The 22,558-nt window shown below is 49.2% G+C and overlaps 2 protein-coding genes across 3 annotated transcripts; both read left to right on the top strand.

Moving 5' to 3' along the window:
* Positions 1 to 5,869: 5,869 nt before the first annotated feature.
* Positions 5,870 to 11,429, top strand: MECR (mitochondrial trans-2-enoyl-CoA reductase). The gene is made up of 10 exons (XM_015883657.2): positions 5,870 to 6,033; positions 7,654 to 7,751; positions 7,828 to 7,959; positions 8,726 to 8,869; positions 8,946 to 9,048; positions 9,482 to 9,584; positions 9,854 to 9,927; positions 10,047 to 10,107; positions 10,569 to 10,635; positions 10,746 to 11,429. The coding sequence occupies exons 1-10, from the start codon at positions 5,903 to 5,905 to the stop codon at positions 10,907 to 10,909; spliced, it is 1,077 nt and encodes a 358-aa protein (XP_015739143.1). The 5' UTR covers positions 5,870 to 5,902; the 3' UTR covers positions 10,910 to 11,429.
* A 580-nt stretch (positions 11,430 to 12,009) lies between these two features.
* On the top strand, positions 12,010 to 22,152 carry SRSF4 (serine and arginine rich splicing factor 4). Of its 2 annotated transcripts, none has more exons than XM_015883655.2 (6): positions 12,010 to 12,163; positions 16,544 to 16,686; positions 17,547 to 17,659; positions 19,368 to 19,582; positions 20,435 to 20,518; positions 20,685 to 22,152. In XM_015883655.2, exons 1-6 carry the CDS (start codon positions 12,057 to 12,059, stop codon positions 21,436 to 21,438), a joined length of 1,416 nt encoding a protein of 471 aa, XP_015739141.1. In that variant the 5' UTR covers positions 12,010 to 12,056; the 3' UTR covers positions 21,439 to 22,152. The 2 variants fall into 2 exon arrangements, with proteins under 2 accessions (XP_015739141.1, XP_015739142.1); XM_015883656.2 differs by lacking the exon at positions 12,010 to 12,163 and adding an exon at positions 14,781 to 15,991.
* The last annotated feature ends 406 nt before the right edge of the window (positions 22,153 to 22,558 follow it).

Below are 22,558 nucleotides of genomic sequence, written 5' to 3'. Positions count from 1 at the left end.
CACAGCGGGGCCCGAGCGCCCGCCCCGCACCTCAAATAGCGGCGGCCCCTCGCCGCCTTGACGTCAGCGCCGCCGGCCCCGCCGCCTCCACCGCCACGGGCACCGCGAGAGGGAGGGGAGAGGGCGGTGGGAAGGCGTCCCCTTGTGGTTGTATGGCGAGCAGGCAGCGCGGTGCCGCCCCCATTGAAGGGGTGAGGGATGCGGGATGTGCGGGGCGGGGGGAGGTTGTGGTTCGGAGGGGCTGAACGCGGATCTGAGGGCTCCCTGTTGCACGGGGTGTAGGGGGATGTAAGGTTGGACGGGGCGTGCTGACACCGCAAGGTTGGAAAGGGGAGGTTGCAAGGTTGCAAGGTTGCAGGGTGGCAAGGGGGTGAATGGTTTGGGTGGTACGTGTTTGAGGCTGGGGGTGTGAACGATGGATGGAGGTTGGGGAGGTTCTGGGGGTGCGTGCTTGCAGCTGGTGGGGTGCATGGCTGGAGGGCTTGCATGCTTGCAGGGGTGATGAAAGGCTATAGGAGGTGATGTTGCATGGGGTGGTTGGTTGATGGGGGAGCAAGATGCGGGGATGCTTGGTTGCATCTTGGCTGCTGAGGGGTGCACAGTTGCAGGACAGTGATACAGAAAGCTCGGCAGGGCTGTGTGGGAGCAGAGGTGGCAATGGTGGGGTGACAACCAGCAGTGCAACTATCACTGGGGTCAGACGGGGGGTGATGGATGGGGAGAGGTGCAGCAAGGGAAGGGAAGGGGGGAAAAAAGCATCCAAAGGATATAAAACAAGGAAAAATCTGCACAGAGCCCATAGGGATGTGGCAGTGCCAGGGGATGAAAGGACTTTTGTTCGCCTGCACCCTCAGCAGCAGGAAAATGTTTACTCAGAGGCTCTGGGGCTGAGTTCTGCCATCCAGCTCAGCTCTGTGCTGCTGCTGCACCCTGAGTCCCTCTGTTTTATCCCTGGGGAGTGAAATCCATCCAGGTAGCAGCACTGCACCCTCCCCAGCGCAGCCTTTTTGCCATTCACCAGCAAAATCAAAGCTAATCCCTCCTCACCCCAGTGCCAGCCTGGTGCCAGCTGCAGGTCTGTGTGCCACCAAGCTGCAGCCAGGTCCATTCAGGGGCCTTCATCCCTGCAGAGAGGAGGAGGAGGAAAAGGAGCAGGGATTGAATGCTGTCTGTACGTTGGACAGCTTTACTATGGAGCAGCACAGGGCCTGGGAGTGTGGCAGTGCCCTTGGGACAGCTGTGTCCCCATTGCTCCCTCGGTCCCAATGGCTCCAATGCGTGCTGCACACAGAGCCCTGGGGTTGGTCCCTGGGACCACAGCCCCTTCCCAATCCCACCCCATCTCCTGCTGCCATCAGCCCCCATTGCCTGCAGGAGCAATCGAGCTAAAATGAAGTAATCACTCTTCAAGTGCAGTCATTTGCAGGGAAAAAAAAAAAGAAACGCAGGCCTCTCGGTGATTGCAAATGGTCTCTGCCGAAAACCCTCATTCCCATTCCAAGGATAAATGTTTGCAGCTCCAGGGTGACGGCAGCCTGCAACACAGCCCTGTGTCCTCACTGCATCTCTGGGTTCCTCTGGATCAGGGTTTGGGGCTTTTGAGCCTCCTGGGAGCCAGCAGTGCCATAACAGGGGCAAAGTGATGAAGCGGGGCTGGCCCATAATGGGACGGGTGGGCTGCAGGAGCTGCCCTGCACTGAGTGGGACTCCCACCCCCAAACCTCTTTCTCCCCCATGCTGCTCTCTCTCCCTCTCCCCTCCCTTTTCTTCCCTCTTTCTTTTTCTATCTCTCTCCCTATTACACCACCATCCAATCCTTTACCTCTAATAAGCCCCCGCTATTTTCTCAAATCACCGCCTTTTCCTAATGCCCCAAATCCTTCTCTTTCTTAGCAGACAAAACAGCTGATCTCATCCAGCCCAGCGGTCAGGCGCCCGCGCTGGGCCGGATGTAATGGGGCTATTAGATGAGTTATCACCGCCTGAAAGGATGAAATAACTCTGTGCCTTCACCCAAATAAACCAGCAGAGCCACTCATGGTCCTGTGCATGGCAAAGGATGGAGAGCTCCCGGAGCTATGAAGATGCTGCAGGGTGTTACGTGGTGTGACATGGTGTTAGAGCGAGTGATGCTGTGTTGTTTCAGATGCATTGGGGGTTTCCCTATGGGGAACTGGGTAGAACTCAAAAACTATTCCAGAGCATCACCCATAAGGCAGCAGAGCTTAATACAGGGTCACAATCCCAAGCACGTGGATTTGCCTGGTCAAAGCAAAGGAGGGAGCACGGCTTTGTCCGGCATTCCTTATTACTTCTTACTCTGGGGATGACACCACTTTTCCTGTTTGTTTTCTTCCATTGGGTTTCACTTTGAGGAGCACCAGCTTCACCCCCGCTGTTTGTCCTCCTGGCAGCTTTGCTTTGGTGCTCTTCCAAACTCCAGCAGAGAAAGGATGAGCTCGGCACTTTGCAACACAAAGAGCTCGTCGGGTATTGGGGCTGAGCAGGGCTGAGCTCAGGCACCAGCAGAGCCTCGGGAGCAACCGATTCCCCATTGCACTCATTGCTGCAGCATTGGGAAAGTGTCTGCTCTGCTGTGATCAGCGGCAGAATGGAGACGTGGGGACCTGGAGCAGGGGAGGGAGGAAGAAAGTTTGGAAGGAACCTTAAAAGGCAGCAAAAAGAAGCAGAAAAAGGTGCTGATTTGATTCATATCTCATTGTTCTAAACTATTTCAAGGGCTTTCCCCCTGCCTAGAGGGGTCTCTGCTTGTATGGAATGTGCACGTGTACACACGTGCAAGGATATTAGTGCACGTGCATGCACGAGTGTGCACAAGGTGTTTGCATTCAGGTGTTTCTCTCCCTGCAAAAGGACCACGGTGATATTCTGGGTCCCCACTGCTCACAGCACAGCTGGATCCTTTGTCTGCTCCTTCCCTTATTGATGGCTCCAGCAAAGCCTCCTTTTTCATCTCATTGGCAGAGGATCAGAACTCATCAATCCTCAGTTAGCTGCTGAGCGCTCCGTTTCTTTTATTATTTTCTTTTATTATTATTATCTCCGAATGAAACAATTCGAAGGGAATAGCAAAAAGAAATGATAATACAGGCTGTTCTGGAGGCACAAGGCTCAGCCATTGGCATGTGTACAGAAATTAATCCTGGGCAGCCACATGCTGGCAGCTGCTGCTGTATGGAGCACTGGGCACAAGCATGGCTTTAAGTGGATACAGAAGGGGTTATGGGATGGTCCAGCACTGCCAGAGGGTTAAATGAGGGATTCAGGGGTAAGCTAAGGATTATAGAAGTGGTTCTTTAAGCTCAATATATTTTGTGTTTTCAGGTATGTCTAATCAGAAAACACTTGACCAATTGGCTGCCTTCTGCCTGGAATTGCTCAGCAAGTGATTCCCTGGATCTGTGTCCCACACAGAATCACAGAATGACCTGGGTTGGAAGGGACCTCAAGGATCATGTAGTTCCAACCCCCCTGCCTGGCAGGGCCACCAAACATACACCTTTACTAGATCAGGTTGCCCAGGAGACCCCATAGACCCCATAGATCCCCATAGAGACCCCATAGATCGGGTTGCCCAGGGCCCCGTCCAACCTGGCCTTGAACACCTCCAAGGACGGGGCATCCACAACCTCCCTGTGCAGCCTGTTCCAGGGCCTGACCACTCTCCTAGTGAAGAACTTCCCCCTTACATCCAACCTAAATCTACCCTCTTTTAACTTAAAACCATTTCCCCTAGTCCCCTTATGTTTCAGACACAGGATCCCAGTGAATGTCACCCAAGTGCTACTGAGCTCTCATGAGCAGCCCTGGGGGCTCTGGGCCAGGCCATCCCCAGGTGTGCACAGCCAAACCCAGTCCTCATTTTGCTTTCCAGCCATGAACTAACCTGAATCAGCCAATGGATGAGACAAAGCTTTGCTCATTGGTTTTAAGCAGGAAAAGGCAAAGGGGAGCTGGGAGCATCACTCAGCTCCTGGCAGAGCTCTGTCTGTGCCACCACCTCAGCCCCATCCTCATTCCAGCACTCCCAAACCCCTCTCATGCAAGTTTCTATGTGTCTCTCCCAGAGGAAAAAAAAACTGCAATTCTGGGAGATGAAGCAGCCATTAATCACCAGGAAACTGTGCTTGTTACAGGAGAAACATTAACAAAATAATCATAAATAGTCTGCCAGCCCTGATTTGCAAATGCATATATTCTGAACCTTATGGAAAGGCGTCTCGTTTTGCTCCAGTAATTAGTTATTAACCCTCTGCCACTCAGTGTGGGCACCCAAGCCTCCCACTGTGCAGGCTCACCCGCATTGCTGCATCTTAAACATGGCTGTATATGTAATTCCAGGATACAGCTGTTCTTGGGGTCCCACCAGACATAGGGAAAAGGGTTTGTGCTGAGGGAATGGAATCCTATGAGGTGGGGGAAGGAAATGGGCTTAGGAACCCACTTGTCCCAGCACTGGTGTGTATCTCTTATGGTGATGCTGAGTTTAATCAGTGCTATCAGTACCCATGTGCTCCTGTGATGGAGCAGCCATGGGATGCAACAGAGGTGATGTTGGATCAGGCCTTTCCCTTCCTCCTCCTATCATGGAATTCACACCCTGAAATGTTATTTTTCCTTTTTATTATGATTAAAACAATGTGATGCTGGCTGACTCTGGACTTTCACTTCAGCTTTCCTGCTGAGCTGCCCTTGATTTTCAGTTCATTTTTCAAAGAGGAAATGATGTTTGTAAGAAGTTAGTTCTGCAATGACAAGACATGCAGCACACACAGCACCTTCACTTCCCTTTCCCTCCCCTTCCCCCCAATGTAATCAGCTTTAATTGGGAAAATAAATGAGATCTTTCCTCCAAGACAATTATACTGAACAGTGGATTAAATTACTATTAGGATCTTTTTTATCTTTCACTGGTTTGGGTGTTGTCTGTTGTTTTAAATAACCACGCAATGAGCGTTTTTGCTGTTATTTGTGCATGGAAAGAGCAAGAGTGGGACAGGCAAAAGGGGAAGGGTTGCTGGGGCCAGAATAAATCAGTGTGCAAACAGACGGGGCCAAAGGGTGCTATGGCATGGTATGGCATGGTAAGGTATGGTATGGCATAGTGTGGCATGGTAAGGTATGGCATGGCATGGAATGGAATTACAAGGTATGGTATGGCATGGCATGGTATTGTATGGCATGGTAAGGCATGGCATGGCATGGTATAATAAGGTACAGTATGGCATGGCATGGGGTAGTAAGGTACAGTATGGCATAGTAAGGTATGGCATGGCATGGCATGGCATGGCATGGCATGGCATGGCATGGCATGGCATGGCATGGCATGGCATGACATGGTATGGCATGGCATGGAATGACAAGGTATGGCATGGTATGGTATTGTATGGCATGGCATGGCATGGCATGGTATAATAAGGTACAGTATGGCATAGTAAAGTATGGTATGGCATGGCATGGAATGGAATGACGAGGTATGGCATGGCATGGTAAGGCATGGCATGGCATTGCATGGTATAATAAGGTACAGTATGGCATGGCATGGGGTAGTAAGGTACAGTATGGCATGGTAAGTTGTGCTATGGCATAGAGTCACAGAATCATTGCCATGTTTTAATTGGAAGGGACCCTTAAAGGCCATGTGGTCCAACCCCCTGCTATGCACAGGAACACCAGCAGCTCCATCAGGGTGCCCGGTCCATCCCGACCTTGAATGTCACCGGAGACACGAATGTCACAGCCCGGCATTACAGCACGACCCGGCACAGCTCGGCGTGACTCCAGGCCGCCTTAAGGACAAGCGAGGGCGGAGCCGACCGGGTGGAGGTGGGGCTGCCCCCGTGACGATACCGGAGGCCGTGCTGGGCCGTGCTGGGCCGGGATGCAGCGGGCGGCGGTGCGGGCGCTGCGCGGGATGCGGGATCCCCATGTACGGGCGATCTGTGCAGCCGCTGGGACCCCCCCGCGAGGGCTGCTCTATGAGCGGCACGGGGAGCCAGAGGACGTCCTGCAGTAAGGAGGGAGAGGGGGACTTTGAAGGGGGTGGAGATATAGGGGGTGCATAGCAGAGCGTGCAGGTATAGGGGGTGCAGATATAGGGGGTGCATTGCAGGGGATGCATAGATAGGGGGTGCATAGCAGATATAGGGGATGCAGATATAGGGGGTGCATTGCAGATATAGGGGTGCAGATATAGGGGGTCCATTGCACGGGGTGCAGATATAGGGCGTGCAGATATAGGGGATGCAGGTATAGGGGGTGCAGGTATAGGGGGTGCAGGTATAGGGGGTGCAGGTATAGGGGTGCATTGCAGATATAGGGGGGTGCATTGCAGGGGATGCATATATAGGGGGTGCAGATATAGGGGGTGCATTGCAGGGGGTGCAGATATAGGGGGTGCAGATATATGGGGTCCATTGCAGATATAGGGGATGCAGATATAGGGGTTGCAGATATAGGGGGTGCAGATATAGGGGGTCCACTGCACGGGGTGCAAATATAGGGGGTGCATATATAGGCATAGGGGGTTCATTGCAGGGGATGCAGATATAGGGGGTGCATTCTTGCAGGGGGTGAAGTTATGGGGGTGAAATTGAAATGGGGGGAGTGCACTGCAAAAGGGTGCAAGTATGGAGAGCTGCATTACAAGGGGGGTGTATTGTATGGGATGCTGGGAGTTCAGAAGTTTGGGGGTTTATGGCAGGGGATGCAAAGAGAGTGCAGCTGTGCGGGAGTGTGTGTATAAGGGGTGTATTGCAATGGGGGGCAGCAGGTGTAGGTGGGGGTGCATGGGTAAGAATAGGGGTGATGTGAAGCTTCTGGGGGATACACATTGTGGGGGTCCCAGGGCAGCTCCACCCCCTGGGCAGCACACAGAGAAGGGGAAACCACATTGCCAGTGCAGGACAAGCTGTGAAGGAAATTCGGTGCAGTTGTTCCTAATGACACTCACTTAGCAGCACATAATTGCAGCAAATAACCGCTCTGAAAATTGGCAGCACCGGGGTCCAGCCACCTCCTTCACTTCTTAAATGTGGCTCAAATTGCCCTCATCTTGCTAATGGGTCCCTGGAGATGGCTTTGCCCTGGCCTGCAGCAGGTCAGGCAGCCATCAGCTCCCTCATCCCAGCGCTGTGTGTCATGGTGTGACTGCTGCTTGATGCATCTGCAGGCACTGGGGCATGGCCCTGCACACCCCCTATGTCTTCTTTATTGGAAGGTGCGTGGCCCAAGGCAGCCAAAAAATGAATGGCAATTCCCCGTGCACAGCAGCAATGGGCTGAGTGGTTTGGTGATGGGAAGATATTGACTAGCAGGGGCATGGCTGGGTGGTGGCACTCATTGGGTTGGGTTGACTTGGTGGCTTTGAAGCTCTTGCTTTGGATGATTTGGGGTTCTGCCTCTCCCAGCTATGGTGTAAGGGCATTTACCATGGGTCTGAACACAGTTTGGTGCCTCCTCTGGACAGGATGTGCTAGAGGAGCAGTGCAAGTGCCCTGTTAGATACTGAGATTTTAGTTCTTGCTGGGTGTCGCAATGTAAATGGGGAAGTAGCACTGCTTTGCTTATGACTGATGCACTGGAGATGTAATACAGGAATGAACCTCTCTGCAATTCCTGTGTCCCCACCAGGCTGAAGGAGCTGGAGCTACCTGCACTGGGACACTCAGATGTCCTCATTAAGATGCTGGCAGCGCCCATCAACCCGGCCGACATCAACATGATCCAAGGTAGTTCCTTGCTGCCCACCATGTGCTTCAGTCCCTATCCTGGCTCTGTGTGTGGCTCTCACTCTGCTCCCTGCAGGCACCTATGCCCTCCTGGCCCCGCTGCCGGCCGTGGCAGGCAATGAAGGTGTTGGACGTGTGCTGGAGGTGGGCCCTGGTGTGATGGCACTGCGTCCTGGGGACTGCATCATCCCTGCTGATGCTGGGCTTGGTGAGTCTGGAGATGGGCCCTGGGTGCCCTGTGCCTGAATAGGGGCTGGGGATGCAGAGCCCCCATCTCTCCAGCGCTCTCTGCTGTGTGCTGAAGTCGTGTGTTCAGCTTTAATTCAGCAATCATTTACTTCTTCTATAGTGCAAACCCTTTATGGGCCTTCTGCACTATTACAGAGCATCACAGCAATCTGTTCTCTGGAAACAAGCGTGTTTTGTCACGGCTGCTGATGGCCTCTGTAAAGACACAGGATAAAGCGTTTAACCTGTGCAAGGGCAGTTCTGTCTCATTACAGTTTCCTCCCTAATAGTGCTCTGATGGGAAAGCTTGGGAATTTATTTTCCAACAAATGCCTCTCGTGCTGCTCCAACACGCCAATTGGCCAGAGAAATTGTCAGTTCCCGTTTAGTGTAACAGCTTGTTCCTTCCCTATTTCTTCTTAAAAGGCTTTTTGACTTAATGGGAAACCGAAAGCCATCTAGTTAAGATCTGAATGTGAGATTTTTAAACATTAAAGGGGGGAAAAATAGTAAGTGGATGATAGGGGTTAAATCAGATGTAAGTATATCCAGCCTGCACCTTGTTTCAGACACAATTGGCTTTCTCTTTCTTTACTCATGTAAACATTCTGGCTCCAACTATTCAGGAAGAGGTTTAATATATTACAACATGATGTTTACCCCTTGCACTGCAAGGCTGTGCTGCAATAGTGTGAGTTAAGGCACAGTGCAAGGTCTCCCAATGGTGTCTTTTCCCCATTGCCCAGGGACGTGGCGGACACACGCGGTGCTCCCCGAGGACAACCTGCTGCGGGTGCCCAGCGACATCCCAATGCTGTGTGCTGCCACGCTCAGCATCAACCCCTGCACGGCGTTCCGCATGCTGACCGACTTCGAGAGCCTGGCACCGGGTATGTTGTGTGCTGCAGTCATGCAGGAGGGTGGGGGTGTGAGCTCACGTGGCTGTGCCAAACCTGTGCTCCCCAGGAGACTCCATCATCCAGAATGCAGCCAACAGCGGCGTGGGGCAGGCTGTCATCCAGATTGCAAAGGCCATGGGCATCAGGACCATTAATGTGGTGAGGGACAGGTGAGTGCTGTGGGGTGGGAGAGGGGAAAGGAGGCACTGGGCACAGTGTGAGGGCAGGAGGTTTCTTCTGAGCACGTTCAGCCAGGAGAAGATGGTGAAGACTCAATCATAGGGATCTGATTCTGTTTTATTTCGGTCTCCTGTGGTTTGTTTGCGTGGTCTGTGCATCGCTGGGGCTTTTGTAGGTAATTACAGGCCTGCCAGATTCACTTCAGTGCCTGGCAAAATGATGGAGATTATTCTGAGAGTTATTGAGAAACACCTGGAAGGCAGTGCAGCATTGGTCACAGCCAGCACGGTTCCATGGGGAAGGTCCTGGTTAATGAATTTAATCTCCTTTTATGACAAGGTCACACACTTTGTTGACTGAGGGAACAGCACAGAGGAGGAGGGATGCCCTGATCTCTGCCTCACAAGGCCTCTCTCTTTCCAGACCTGACCTTCCCCAGCTGATGGAGCGGCTGCTGGCCTTGGGTGCAGACCGCATCGTGACGGAGGATGCATTGAGGAAGCCGGAGATGAAGGAGATATTTAAGGTACCTCATTGTGAAGCCATCTGAGAGGCTGCCCCACAGCTCAGTACCTCGATTGGAGCTGCAGGGGTAGCAAAAAGGAAAACCTGCAATAAGCAATTGTGAGTCAGGGCAGGCTGCGTGACATCTGGGCTGTAAGTCATTAGGAATAGATACAGTTCTCTAAGCCACTCGCTAATCGCTTCATATATTTACCCAGCCATTAATACAAATGGGCTTAGTGGAGCTCTCTGCACAGTGCTAATGAAGGGCTCCCTTCCTTATTCCTGCAGAGCATCCCAAAGCCCCGGCTTGCCCTGAACTGCGTTGGAGGCAGGAGCACAACGGAGATGCTGCGGCACCTGCAGTGAGCTGGGCTGGGGGGGTGGGCTCAGAGCCTGCTCCAGGGCATGTGGGTTGGGGTGTGATGGGGGAGAGCTGCACTATGGGGACTGTGGGCAACCCAAGGCCCTATTCCTCCTGCAGACCCAAAGGGACCATGGTGACCTATGGAGGAATGGCAAAGCAGCCTGTGACGGTGCCAGTGGTGAGTATAGGGATGCTCTTGGGTACACCTACAGGAGTTCAATGCATCCTCTGCTGCTCTGCAGCCTGGATGTCACATTCAGAGCCTCCAAATTTCTGTCTTTATTTGGGTTTGTTATGGGATGAGCTGCTTTGCATTCTGCTGTAGATCTCTCAGTTGCACTTATGGAAGATTTGGACAGCTCTGAAGTCCCTGCACTGAAACAACCCCACAGATGCTGAGTGTCCAACTTGTCCTGGTGCAAACTGTTCTTGCATGCCGGGGCTGTGTGTGTCTCCTTGATGTGAAACTGGGTTTTATCCCAGTGAGACACAGCTCAGTGCTGCAGCACGTGGTGTTTCATTAGTGTGAACCTGTCAAAGCGGATCTGTCCCAAATTAGAGCCCTGTGTGATGCTCCTCATGCTGACAAGAACTTGAGAGCAGGGTGAAGGGGGCAGATCTCATCTCCTGTTTCTGCAGAGTGCCTTCATCTTCAGGGACGTGAGGCTGCGCGGCTTCTGGATGACCCAGTGGAAGAAGGACCATGGTGAGCTGCAGGCTTTGGGGTTAGGGATGCTTTGGGGTTGGGTTTGGGTTGGGTCAGCGTTCAGGGTGGCAGGCAGGTCTGGTGACAGGGGCCACCTTCTTCCTTCACAGACAAGCAGAGCATGGCCAGCATGGTGGATACCCTGTGCCAGATGGTGCGGGAGGGACAGCTCAGCGCTCCTACCTGCACTACAGTCCCCCTGGAGGACTTCAAGAAGGCCCTGGCAGCCTCTATGCAGCCCTTCACCTCCTCCAAGCAGATCCTCCTGCTCTGACCTTGCAAAAATTGTTATTTTTTTTTCCTTTTTTTCTTATTTCAGGTATTAAAAGCCTCTGGAATTTTACAGAGGCTGCACTGAACAGAGGCTGGGTTTGCTTCTGGAGGGAGACTTGGGTCCCATTTTAGCTTTGTTGCAGCTGAAAGCCTGGGCTCTTCCCTCAGCCATCTCAAGGGAAAGGAGCAGATTGAATTGCAAAACCACTATTGAAGATATTAGTATTATTATTCCTTTTTTTATTGTTAATTTTTCCCTACCTACATTCAATGCTGGGGCATTCATGCAGGCTGGAGTTATGTGGGACAATGTAGGTACATTTTCTACCCCCTGGGCTCACCCCAACAATGTGATTTTGCCAAGCCCTGGACTTGAATTCAGTTTTACTGCTGTTACTGAACCACCCCAACTTCTGATGGTGGAACACGCAGGGAAACCTCTTGGAAATCAATGCCTTGATATATCTATTTTTGTAAGACTCTTTGCCAATAAACATTGATGTGCTCATTCTGTTGCTCCAACAGCTCCTGTAAACTCTCCCTGTTCCAAGCTCAGGGCTGGGAAATCCCATAGCTCCTATAGGGAGGCGCTGGTGGGCTTTGCCCTGTTAGCACTGTGGGGTTTGGGGTTAGTGTTAGGGTTAGGTCAGCTCACCTGGAGCGTCGAGCAGGACCTTATGGAGAGCAGAGTGGGCAGCTCTGTGCTTGGATGGGTTTCTTGTTTTGAACAACAATTACAGTCCCTCTTCACATTCTTGGGGGCAAAAATCAGGCTTTTGGGGTCTTCTGATAGGGAGTAAAAGAATGAGGCACTGAGATCCGCGGCATTTAATTAACGTTAGAACAGTCTGCTGCGGTGTGGGTGGAACCCCATGGTGAGATGGCCCCTAACATTGGGGTGGAATCCCATGATGAGGTGACCCCCTGGACCCTAACACTGGGGTCAGTATTTTAGACCAGGTGGGCCCACTGCTGCCATGCCCCTTTTAAGAGCCATGAGGTGGGCCCACTTCTGCCATGACCCTTTTAAGAGCCATGAGGCAGACAGGTGGGCGTGGCTTACGCTGACGTATTCCCCCCCCACACTCAGCGCTGCGCGACGTCGTGACGTTACGTCGCCGTTTGGCGCCGCCCCCCCCCCGGGCGCGATGCCGCGGGTGTACATCGGCCGGCTCAGTTACCAGGCGAGGGAGCGGGATGTGGAGCGTTTCTTCAAGGGCTACGGCAAAATCCTCGAGGTGGATCTGAAGAACGGGTGAGCACGGCTCGGTTCGGCACGGTTGGTCGGTACAGAGCGGTTCGGTCCCGGCCTTACGCAAAGCGGCGGCCTTGTGAGGAGGGCTGGGCCTCGCTGTGAGGGGAGGTGGCGGATGGGAGGGATGGGGAAGGGGGTTTGGGGGGGGTGTAGGGGTTGGGGGCTTGGGGAGATGGGGGTGGGGGTTTGTGGGATGTAGAGGGTTTGGGGTGTGAGAGGGTTGAGGGGGGGGTGATGGGGTTGGGGGGATGTGGGGGGTTTTTGGGGCTTATGAGGCGGGCTTGGGGGGTTGCGGGGGGGGGGGTTTAGGGGTTATGGGGGGTTTGAGGGGGTCTTGGAGGGGTTTGAAGGGGGTTTGGGGGGGTTTGAGGGGGCTTGGGGGGTTATGAGGGGGATTGGGGGGTTTGGGGGATGTGGGGGGGTCTGAGGGGTGTGGGGGGGTTTGGGGGAATTGTGAGGGAAGTTTTTTGGGGTGATGTAGGGGGAATTGGGGTGGATTATGGGGGGGTTTGGGGTGTATGAGGGGATTTGGGGGCTTTTGGGGGGGTTTGGGGGGATTTGGGGGGTTTGAGGGGGTTTTGGGAGTTGTGTGTGGGGTTTTGGGGGGGCTTTGGGGGAGGTTGGGGGGATGGGGGGTTGGGGGATGTAGGGGTGATGTGGGAGGTTTGGGGAATTGTGGGGGGGTTCGGGTGGGCGTGTTAGGGGGCGTGGGGAGCAATGTGAGGGGCTTGGGGGGGTGTAGGGGGGTTTGGGAGGGATGTGAGGGGGTTTGTTGGGGGTTTGTGAGGGGGTTTGGGGGGATGTGAGGGGGACTGGGGGGATGTGAGGGGGTCTGGGGGGATTTAGGGGGTTTGGGGGGGGGTGTGAGGGGTTTGGGGCATGTAGGGGGGTTTGAGGGGTTGTGGAGGGATGTGTGGGGGGGCTTTGGAGTGATATGAGGGGGTTTGGGGGATTAGGGGGGTTTGAGGGGTTGTGGGTTGGGGGGGTTGGGGTTGAGGGGGTTGGGGGGATGTGGAGGGGGATGGAGGGGATGTTGAGGGGCTTTGGGGGGTTGTGAGGGGTTTTGGGGGGATGTGAGGGGGTTTGGGGGTTACATGGTGGGGTTGAGGTGTGTTGGTTTCCATTGTAACGGGGGGGGTGGGGGCGGGACAGGTGGTGCTGGTGCCGTTGGGGTGAGCTGGAGGTTGGGATGGCTTAGGGTCTGTGTGGCTCTATAGGGCATCCACTGGGAGGTGGATGTATAACAGGTTCATAAGACAAATCAAAGCAGTTATTAAAACAAAGAAGTGGGCACATATTGGTGCTTTAGCCGGATAATATTTTAGCCTGCTCAGATATTCAGTTGCACATTGTTGAAGCTCAAGGAGTATCTTGTTTTCATGTTGATAAAACCTCTGTAGGAAATGCTTCTGCTATATAGGCAGATGTCAGTGGGGGAGAACATCCTTCGTTAGCAGATATAGATCTACCAAATAGCTCTGATACACCTAATGGGCTTGTCCTCTTTCAGTATTGAGAAATGTCTTTTAAGAATCGGCCCTGTAATGCATTTAGAAGTGCTCAATGGAGAGCTGCATTGAGCTCAGGTGGCCAAAGCTGGAAGCATCACTTAGGATACCCTGAGTGCCAACTGCAACGGGCTGCAGAGTGAAAGGGAAGACACAGCCTATACCTACAGTGCAGGTACCCTGAATGTGACACTAAAGTTCACTTGGGGTGAGTTCAAAGGCTGTGGATAACTGGAGGGATGCAGGAAACTTGGTGTGATCATCTGCCTTGCTGCCTGCTGTTTCTATAGTAGGTTACTCCAGCTGTGGGTTAGATAGAGCTCTGCATGTGTTTCTAGGATGAACTCTTTTTAGGGTGTTATCCTGAAGCTGCAGGTCTCCTGGTGGCTCGTGCTTCGATTCCAGTTGGGCATCAACTCAAACCATCAGATTTGCTGCTGTTCTGCTCGAGTTTGCCTCGTGTTCAGTGTTTGCTCCATCGCTTTGTTTGCCCAATGATCCTTTCTTGTCAGCTTATTTTTAGTAGCGCTTAGCAAACGATTAAAAATGACTGCACGGTGTTTCATTCTGTAGAGTCTTTCAGTTTCTTCTGGAAGCTGGTGGGTTGTTGGCAGTTCTCAGCCTGCAGGAGATCAGCCTGTCAGTATTTTAGCAGCTAAGCTGAAGTGCTTCAGCAGTAAGAGAGACTGGAATGTGATACAGTGGAGTTCTGAAGGCTTTGCTGGGTCTTGCTTGCTGCTAGTTGTAACTTAAGCTTGCAGTTCAAAGTCTTTGAACAACGTTTACCTGAGGGAACAGCCAGAGAATGAACATCTCCTCCTTGTAGCTCCTTCCATTCCTGTTTGAAGTTTCTGGTTCTATGCTCATATAGTTCTCACATATTTTCCTACTCAGGACTTCACGGACATCTGGAGCTGTGCACGGCAGTTGTGTGTATTAAGTGACCAGAAAATTGGACTTTTCAGCCTGCTTTTTTTTTTTTATCTTCTGAGGAAAAACCAGCAGTAATAACTTGAAAGCTGGAAGCTTTTGCTGGCGGTGAGACTAATTTGCAATCATACTTGCTTTAACAAATAATTCTGTCTGTGTACTTACCTGCCCTGCATCACCCTGAGCAGCTTCTGGTGTTCATGGCTTCGCCTTGGAGAAATCCTTGTAAGAGGAGGGATGTAACTCCTGCAATGCGTTGAGGAGCAGAGATCAAAGCCGAAAGCTTCGAGCTTCGATTCTTTCATCTCTCTAAGTTCAAAAAGTGTGTTTGTTGCCTAAAGAAGTGATTTGATTTCCCTGCAAAATGTTTAACTTCAGTGAGAGCAGCCGGTATTAAAAATCAACTTGGTGGCACGAAATGGTGACACCCAGCACAGCTGGATGGCAGGAGCGACAACTCCACTGAGCTGCTCTTATCGTTCAGAGGCTTCATGCATTTCTCTTCCTTGATATTAATGGAGATAAATAAGATGAGACTTTATTTTCCTGTTGATTTAAGGTGTTCAGTTCTGCTGGCAGACCATTGGTCGCAATGTTTAGCATTACTGAAGCACTTTCAAACACTGAAATTTGGATGTTTTCTGAGGTTGTAATTCAATAACTCATTGAAATGACTGTTATGTTTCAAGCCGTCTGAAGATGCTTTTCCTTTTGAGCACCCTGATATTCCCTGTCCTGACTGTAGGAGCAGGAGGACTCAAAGCCATCACATGAATTAGAGTGGACTGTAAGCTGTTAAATTCTCTTCCAATTTCTTTTCCCCCCTCTTATCCTAGAGCAGAAAATGGTGTAGCTTCACATTATCTGGAGTAAATTGTGTTGACGTTTTTAGTAAGTAATTTTATGCCACGTATGTAGTAGTAATAGTAGATGTTTAAAAGATTTACTTGCACTGCTGTCAAATAACAGCAGGTTCAGATTGCTGTAGTTAAAGCTGTGTCAGCAGTTGTGGCTTTCTCTGGTGTAAAACTGCTTTTGAATGGGTTTAATTCATGGGTTTGGATCATCCAGTGCAATATTATACATATTTAACAGGTGGATCAGCATTACTTTCATTTACGAGTGGTATTGAGTGTGATTTTGGTGTTGCTGACCCATCTTATTCTAGGGCTACTTCTGTGCTATTGCTCTCCTTGGTGAATAGGATGAACAGCATAGGGGTAGATACGTAGACCTTCCTTTTGGAGCAGGTGAGAAAGAAGAAGTCAGTCCAGTGCTTTCAGATGATGTTTGGCCAGTCACAATCCTCTCTGTGGGATCGTCTTGAGGGTGTTTTGGTGGATGGACAACAACAAAACTTAAGGACATGGTGCAGTGGCCAATCTTGGTGGTAGGTGGATGGTTGGACAGATGATCTTGGAGGTGTTTTCCAGCCTGGGTTCTGTGATTCTTTGGGCTGTCTTTGCACTGTGTTGGCTGCAGGTGGCTTCTGTTCACCCCAGGAATTCATTTCTGGTTCCTGTTGCTGGATTCTTTTTTAATCTCATAGCAAGGTCTGGTCTCTGCCTGTTCTCTGAAGCGTTGGGCTTGTAGAAATCTGGTGGGCATCAAGTGCCTTCTGGGCTGTTACTGCCCACAGTCAAGAGTAAAATGTGTCTATTTAAGAGCCAAAGAAAACCCCTTTTCCTGACTTCATATTTGTTTTGTTTGGCCTTTTGAGCACAGCATACAGACTGTATTCGCATAGGTAGGTGAGCATTTCCACGTGGGGTACTTCAATTAACACAGCTTCTCAGCAGAACCAGGAATGCAGCTGGTGTTCACCTAAAGGATGAGAGGTACCACCATGTGGTTCTGCAGAGAGAGCTATTGCGAGCACAAAGACCCCAGGCTCAGTTTTAAGTGATTCTTGTCTCTTTGTTTTCTCCCCCTGTCTCTCCAGGTATGGCTTCGTTGAATTCGATGACCTGCGAGATGCAGATGATGCTGTTTATGAGCTAAATGGTAAAGATCTATGTGGGGAAAGAGTGATCGTTGAGCATGCCAGAGGCCCACGTCGTGACAGCAGTTATGGTTCTGGACGCAGTAAGCACTACAATGCATTTGTATCAGTGACTTATTTTAAATAAAATACTTTTGCATTATTATTATTATTAAGTAATTTTACAAGAAAATGATATGAAGTTGTGAATAGCGATTTGTAACTGTAAATGTAACTTGTTGATCTGAATATTTAACTTGTTGTATTAAACTGTTTTAATGGATAAATGAATAAACGCGCTTTCTTGTACTATTTTATTATCGTTTTGTTTAACTATTTTAATGATTTCTTTGCAATGTGATGTTGAACATAGCTTTAACAAAGACCTCAATGTTTTAATTAAGAGTCCTTTGAGGCTAAGATGACTGCCTGTTCCATTTGCTGACCTTGGGTTACCTTTCCATGAGTGACTCTTTGAACTTGTGGCCCTTGGCTGACCAAAAAAAGGAAGCCATGTGACAACTGCAACCTTTTCCCATTAGACCTGGGTGGTGAGGATCCCAAGGGTTAGAGACAGATGAGATTAATCTGAAATAGGTGCCTGAAAATCTTTATTCATATCAAATACTCAGAAAACTTATAAGCAATGTAAGTAACATTAGTAAACTGGTTTAATTTGGTTTCTTCTTTCAATCTGTTTTAAAGATAACTTAATTGCATGTTAATTTTAACTTAATTATATTTCTGTACGTAGCTTTAATTATGGGCTTGTAATAATTTTAAACTCTCTGGGTCTTTGTGACGTTTTATACAAGGGGGATTTATTCTTTTTAGACTCGTGTGGGTGTGAATTTGGAATGCATATGGAAACAGATGGGGCAGAACGTTTTTTGTTGGGGGGGTGTAGACTGAGTGCTCCATTTCCCTGCTTGAAGTACTGCTGTCTGCTTGTCACCTCCTAAAGGTGGATATGGTTATAGAAGAAGCGGAAGAGATAAGTACGGTCCTCCTACCCGTACAGAATACAGATTGATTGTGGAAAATTTGTCAAGCCGCTGCAGTTGGCAAGATCTTAAGGTATGGGGCCCCTTTCTTTACCCTTTCTCTGTTAAAGAGCACAAAGGGTAAAAAAGTTAGCTTGTGTTTCATCAAAGAAAACTCATACGCCTGGCTTTTTTAACTCCAACGTGTCAGTAAATCGGTGTGCTCATAGGCAAACAAGTAGATTTTTTTGAAGCAATACACACATTAAGTCAGTCTTGAGGTGTATTTGTGTATACAAAGTCATTAGTGTGGCATGCAACATTGGGAGCTGCAGTTGCAGGCTTGGTGTCCTCAGGTGGTGGGAGGAGAATGTTTGCCTTAAGAAACCATCACTTACAGCTGATTATTATGGTTAAGCCCTATGGAAACACTTTACTCTGGCCATGGTAGGAGTCAGCAGAGACAAAGGAGCTTGCCCATGTCTATTTGGAAATTAACCATCAGCTTCTGAGAGCTGTTTGGGAAAAGATAGCCTCGTTGTTGCACAATTCCTCTCTTAAAAATTTCCACAGCGTGAAAAATTGCTTTAAAGGCTGTTTCAGGGAGAGGATGCTTCCCAAATGAGCAACCAGCTCTGCCTAAAGTAAACATTGTCTCAAAGTTGGAAGGAATGGAAAGCAATTCTCAGCAGTGGAAATGTTGGGTAACACTGTGTCTGAGTCCCCTGGATGTGGTGTCGACCTGTGATTATCTGCATAGTGGACTAGAGGGGCAGGATAGGGAGCAGCATTCCAATAGTAGGTGCAGGAAGACAGTGTTTCCTTATTGAACTTAGCAGCAATGGTTGAAAACACTTGTTCTTACAGGCACGCTTTTTTTATGGTTCTCTTTTAAGGATGTGTAAAATTTGTTCTAAACAAACTTTGACGTAGTACAGACTGGTCTGTAATTGAATGTGTAACACTAGTTCAGGTACGTACTGAGATTCTTCAAATGTCTTTTGTTAATGCTTCACACCATCAGTAGCTTGTCTTTGCTTCTGGTATTAAAAATTGTAAGTAGAGCATGGCATGATTAATTCTCTACTGGATGCATTGCTTCTCTGAATAGCTTTCGTTGTAGTGTAATTAAGATGGGAGTAGCTGGGCCAAAAACAGACTGAACCAAATCTCTGTGCGCTGTTTCCATTGCAGCTGAAGTAGATATTGGCTGAGATGGCCCTGGGACAGCTTGCTCTGAGCAGGACAGACCTGCTTAGTAATTGAAACAGAGAAGCCAGGTAGCATGAAGTGGGAAAATGAATTCAGCTCCTATTTGTGTGGGGGTTTCTTCCAGCAGAGTGAGATTTACTACCTAGGTGGAAGACAAAGGGAAGTCTGCTTGCTTTATAGCCTTCTTGTCTGTGTGAGGCCTTCTCATATTCAACCTTTAAGGGTGTTCCTTTCCCCAAGTTACCTTTGAAAACAGGATTTAGAGAACAAGCATCTATTTCTCGAAACACTTCTGTGATTTATCATAGCCCAACCATACTGACATTAGACTTTAGATGGGAGACCTTAAATTATTTGGCTTGAATTATCAGTGCTGCCTTAGTTGTTATCACACAAAATCTGTGAAATTTTAGTGTGTTACTTGGCTTGCTCAGGAACTTTTGGCTTTGGTACCGCAAATGCTCTTTGTTTAAAACCCTTGCTGACATCAGTGTGACTAGAAGAGGCTGTGCAAGCATCACTGAGATGAGTAGAGCCTGGAAGCCTGACTCTGGATATGAGGCAATGGTTATTCTGTCCTCTTCCTCTAGGATTATATGCGTCAGGCAGGGGAAGTGACATATGCAGATGCACACAAAGGAAGGAAAAATGAAGGTGTGATTGAGTTCAAATCCTATTCTGACATGAAAAGAGCCCTTGAAAAGCTGGACGGGACAGAAGTAAATGGCAGAAAGATTAGATTAGTGGAAGACAGACCTGGATCAAGACGGCGCCGCTCTTACTCCAGAAGCCGAAGCCATTCAAGGTATGTTTCCTAGTGGCGTCACTGAGGCTGAATCTAACTGCAATTATATGAACATGAAGTGGGTTCTAAAACACCTTGGAAGTGTTCTGGCTTCTCAGTAAATGAAGTTTTGGGGAACTTAAGAGTTACCAGGAAGTCACCAAGAGAAATCTCGTATCAGAAGTGTTTTCTTTAGTGAATGTATGTCTCAGCTATCTAAATACACGGCCGCATGCTACTGCTCTTCCCAACTCCATTAAGTCTGTAGTCCTTCCTTTCTTGCAGAGGAATGCTGTGTGGCAGGTGGAGCTGTGCATAGAGAATGAAGCAGAAGGTATTTCTAACACTACGGTTCTGAACACTGTGTTCTGCTCTAGGCACCAGGACTCACAGTTCTTCCTCAGTTTGGAAACCCCATCCATTCCCTGTTTGTAGAGATGTACTGCTTACTTTGTATTGATCAGCACTGCCACATTCCATTTGAGGACAGAACTGTGTAATAAAATTCAGGCAACCTTCTACTGTTTGCAAAACATTCACAGATGTAAAGCTCCATTTCATGTTGATTTTCCTCTCAATCTGTTGAGATTCCTGCTGTTCTCATGTCTTCACTCCTGAGTGTTGTGTGCAGGTCAGCAGATAGAAGCTGTATATCTGGTTCATAATAATAAGCTGCAAAATAAAGTGGACCTTTTGCAGCCTTTTAGTGAAGCAAACATTGGTGTGTTGTGTCTCCTGCATAAGGATTCCAAGGTTTATTTAAAAGTCCAGGAGACCTTGAAAGGTGCTTTAATGCTGTGGGCTTTTACCTGCAGGAGACCAGAAGCTCCCCACGGGCACATGCTGACGTTGAGCTGATTGATTGTGTTCTAGGTCTCGCTCTCGAAGCCGGCATTCTCATAAGAGCCGGAGCCGCAGTGCCAGCAGCAGCCGCTCCAAGAGCAGATCAAGATCCAGGTATGTCTTTGTGGTGAAAGAAATGGGGGTTAGTCACTTAATTTAGGATGATGCTTCTCACTTAAGTGAAGTGTTTTTCTTTATCCTAACTCGTGCACGGTATTTAAGCACCTGTCAAATCCAGGCTGCACTGAAGTGGAGCTGTCTGTTGCTTTTGCCTTTTCAGGTCTGTGTCCCGTTCCAGAAGCAAGAGCCGTAGTCGAAGCAAGAGCCGTAGCAGAGGCCAAAAAGAGAAAAGCAGGACTCCAAGTAAAGAGGATAAAAGTAGGAGTCGCAGCAGGAGCGCAGAGAAATCGCGGAACAAAAGTAAAGATAAATCTGAGGGCGCTCTCCATAACAGCGATGAGAAAGAAAAGAGCAGGAGCCGCAGCAAGGAAAAGAGTAGGAGCAGGAGTGGAAGCAAGGACAGGGGAGAGACGAGGGAGAGCTTGAGGAGTAGAAGCAAAGAGAGGGAAAAGAGCATTAGCAAAGTTAGAAGTAGGAGCAAGAGCAGGAATGAGAGTAGGAGCAGGAGCCACAGTAAGGAGAAGAGGAAAAATAGGAAGAGAAGCAGGGATGAGAGCAGGAGTAGAAGCAGGAGCTGCAGCAAGAGTGAGAAAAGCAAGAGGCGCAGCAAGAGAGACAGCAAAGCGAGTAGCAAGAAAAAGAGGAAGGACAGCCGTGAGCGTTCAGTGTCCAAAGAAAAGGAGCATCTAAAATCAGAGTCTGACAAAAAGGAAGCTAAAGCTGAGGGTGAAAATGCAGCTGCCCACGTGGCGTCTCGCTCCAGGTCTAGGTCTATTTCCAAGTCAAAACCAAATGTCAAATCCGATTCCCGTTCCAGGTCAAAATCTGTTTCAAAACCTCGGTCCCACTCCAGGTCTAGGTCTGCCTCTAGGTCACACTCCCAATCACGGTCGAGGTCTCGCTCCAGATCCTAACCTTGCTGCAAGCAAACTTGGAACAGTCAGAGAAATCTTTTGTACGTGTTGGTAGTTGTAGCACAAGTGATTGAAGTAGAGAACATGTCCATGCTGTATATTTTTAACTGCCCCGTAGTGTGTGTCACTGTCAGTGGCAGTGCTCACTCCCTGTAATGCTCCCTGGTGCCAGGCTGTTCAGCTCTATTCAATACAAGGTTCCCTTAGGACACAGTTCTTCCTACATCACTGAAATGGCCCCATTGTCCAGGAGCTTTGCAGGGAGCGAGTGCTGCACCTTAGAGGGTCTATGGGATTGCAATGACTGATAGGTATCAGTGGGTCTATGGGATTGCAATGACTGATAGGTATCAGTGGGTCTATGGGATTGCAATGCTGACTGATATAGGTAGGTACAATGGCTTCAATCCTTGTCCTTGAATCTCTGCCCTTTGCTGTTTGCCATTTAGTGCAAGTGCTGAGTCTTAAGTTTCAAACTACTTTTGTTTCATATTTTTTTGGACTTCCCAAGTTGTGAACAGCACAAAAGGGGATAAAAAAGATACTTACAGTGGGAAAATAGAGCTCCATATTCTGCTATTGTGACAATATCTTTGTTTTCTATTAATTTTTTAATTTATTTTTCCCCTCCCGTCTTGCAAAGTGCAGTGATCCCTGTTTCCATGAGATTTGAATAAAGACTATTTTTGCTCGATGACACTCGATGGTGATTAACCTGAATTGTGTTGTGGTTTTTAGATCAATCAGCGTCAACTTGAATCTGCCGAACAGTCACTCTTAAAGAACGGGCTCTGGGTTTGTAAAGTCACTTTGTACGTAGTCGCAGCACTTGAATACAATCGAGTTATTTTAACTTGTTTCTCCAGAAGCACTTACAGTGTTTAGAGCTGTAACGTTGCAATAAGAATACAAGAAATTGAACCATAATGAAGATGACAAGCCTGTTTTCTATTGTCTGTATAAATGAAATGGAGCTGTGCTTCAGCTTCCAGAACACAAAGATCATTCTTTCAGCCACTTCACTTGCTAGATTCAACAGGAATCATTGTTTGTACCAAAACACTTTACTCTCTATACCCATAGAGCCCCACAGACATCCCATAGAGCCCCGTAGGCAACC

The sequence above is a fragment of the Coturnix japonica genome, chromosome 23, assembly GCF_001577835.2.
Source record: "Coturnix japonica isolate 7356 chromosome 23, Coturnix japonica 2.1, whole genome shotgun sequence".
Classification (NCBI taxonomy): domain Eukaryota; kingdom Metazoa; phylum Chordata; class Aves; order Galliformes; family Phasianidae; genus Coturnix; species Coturnix japonica.
Note: the sequence above shows the minus strand (reverse complement) of the source record. Positions and strands in the feature narration are given on the sequence as shown.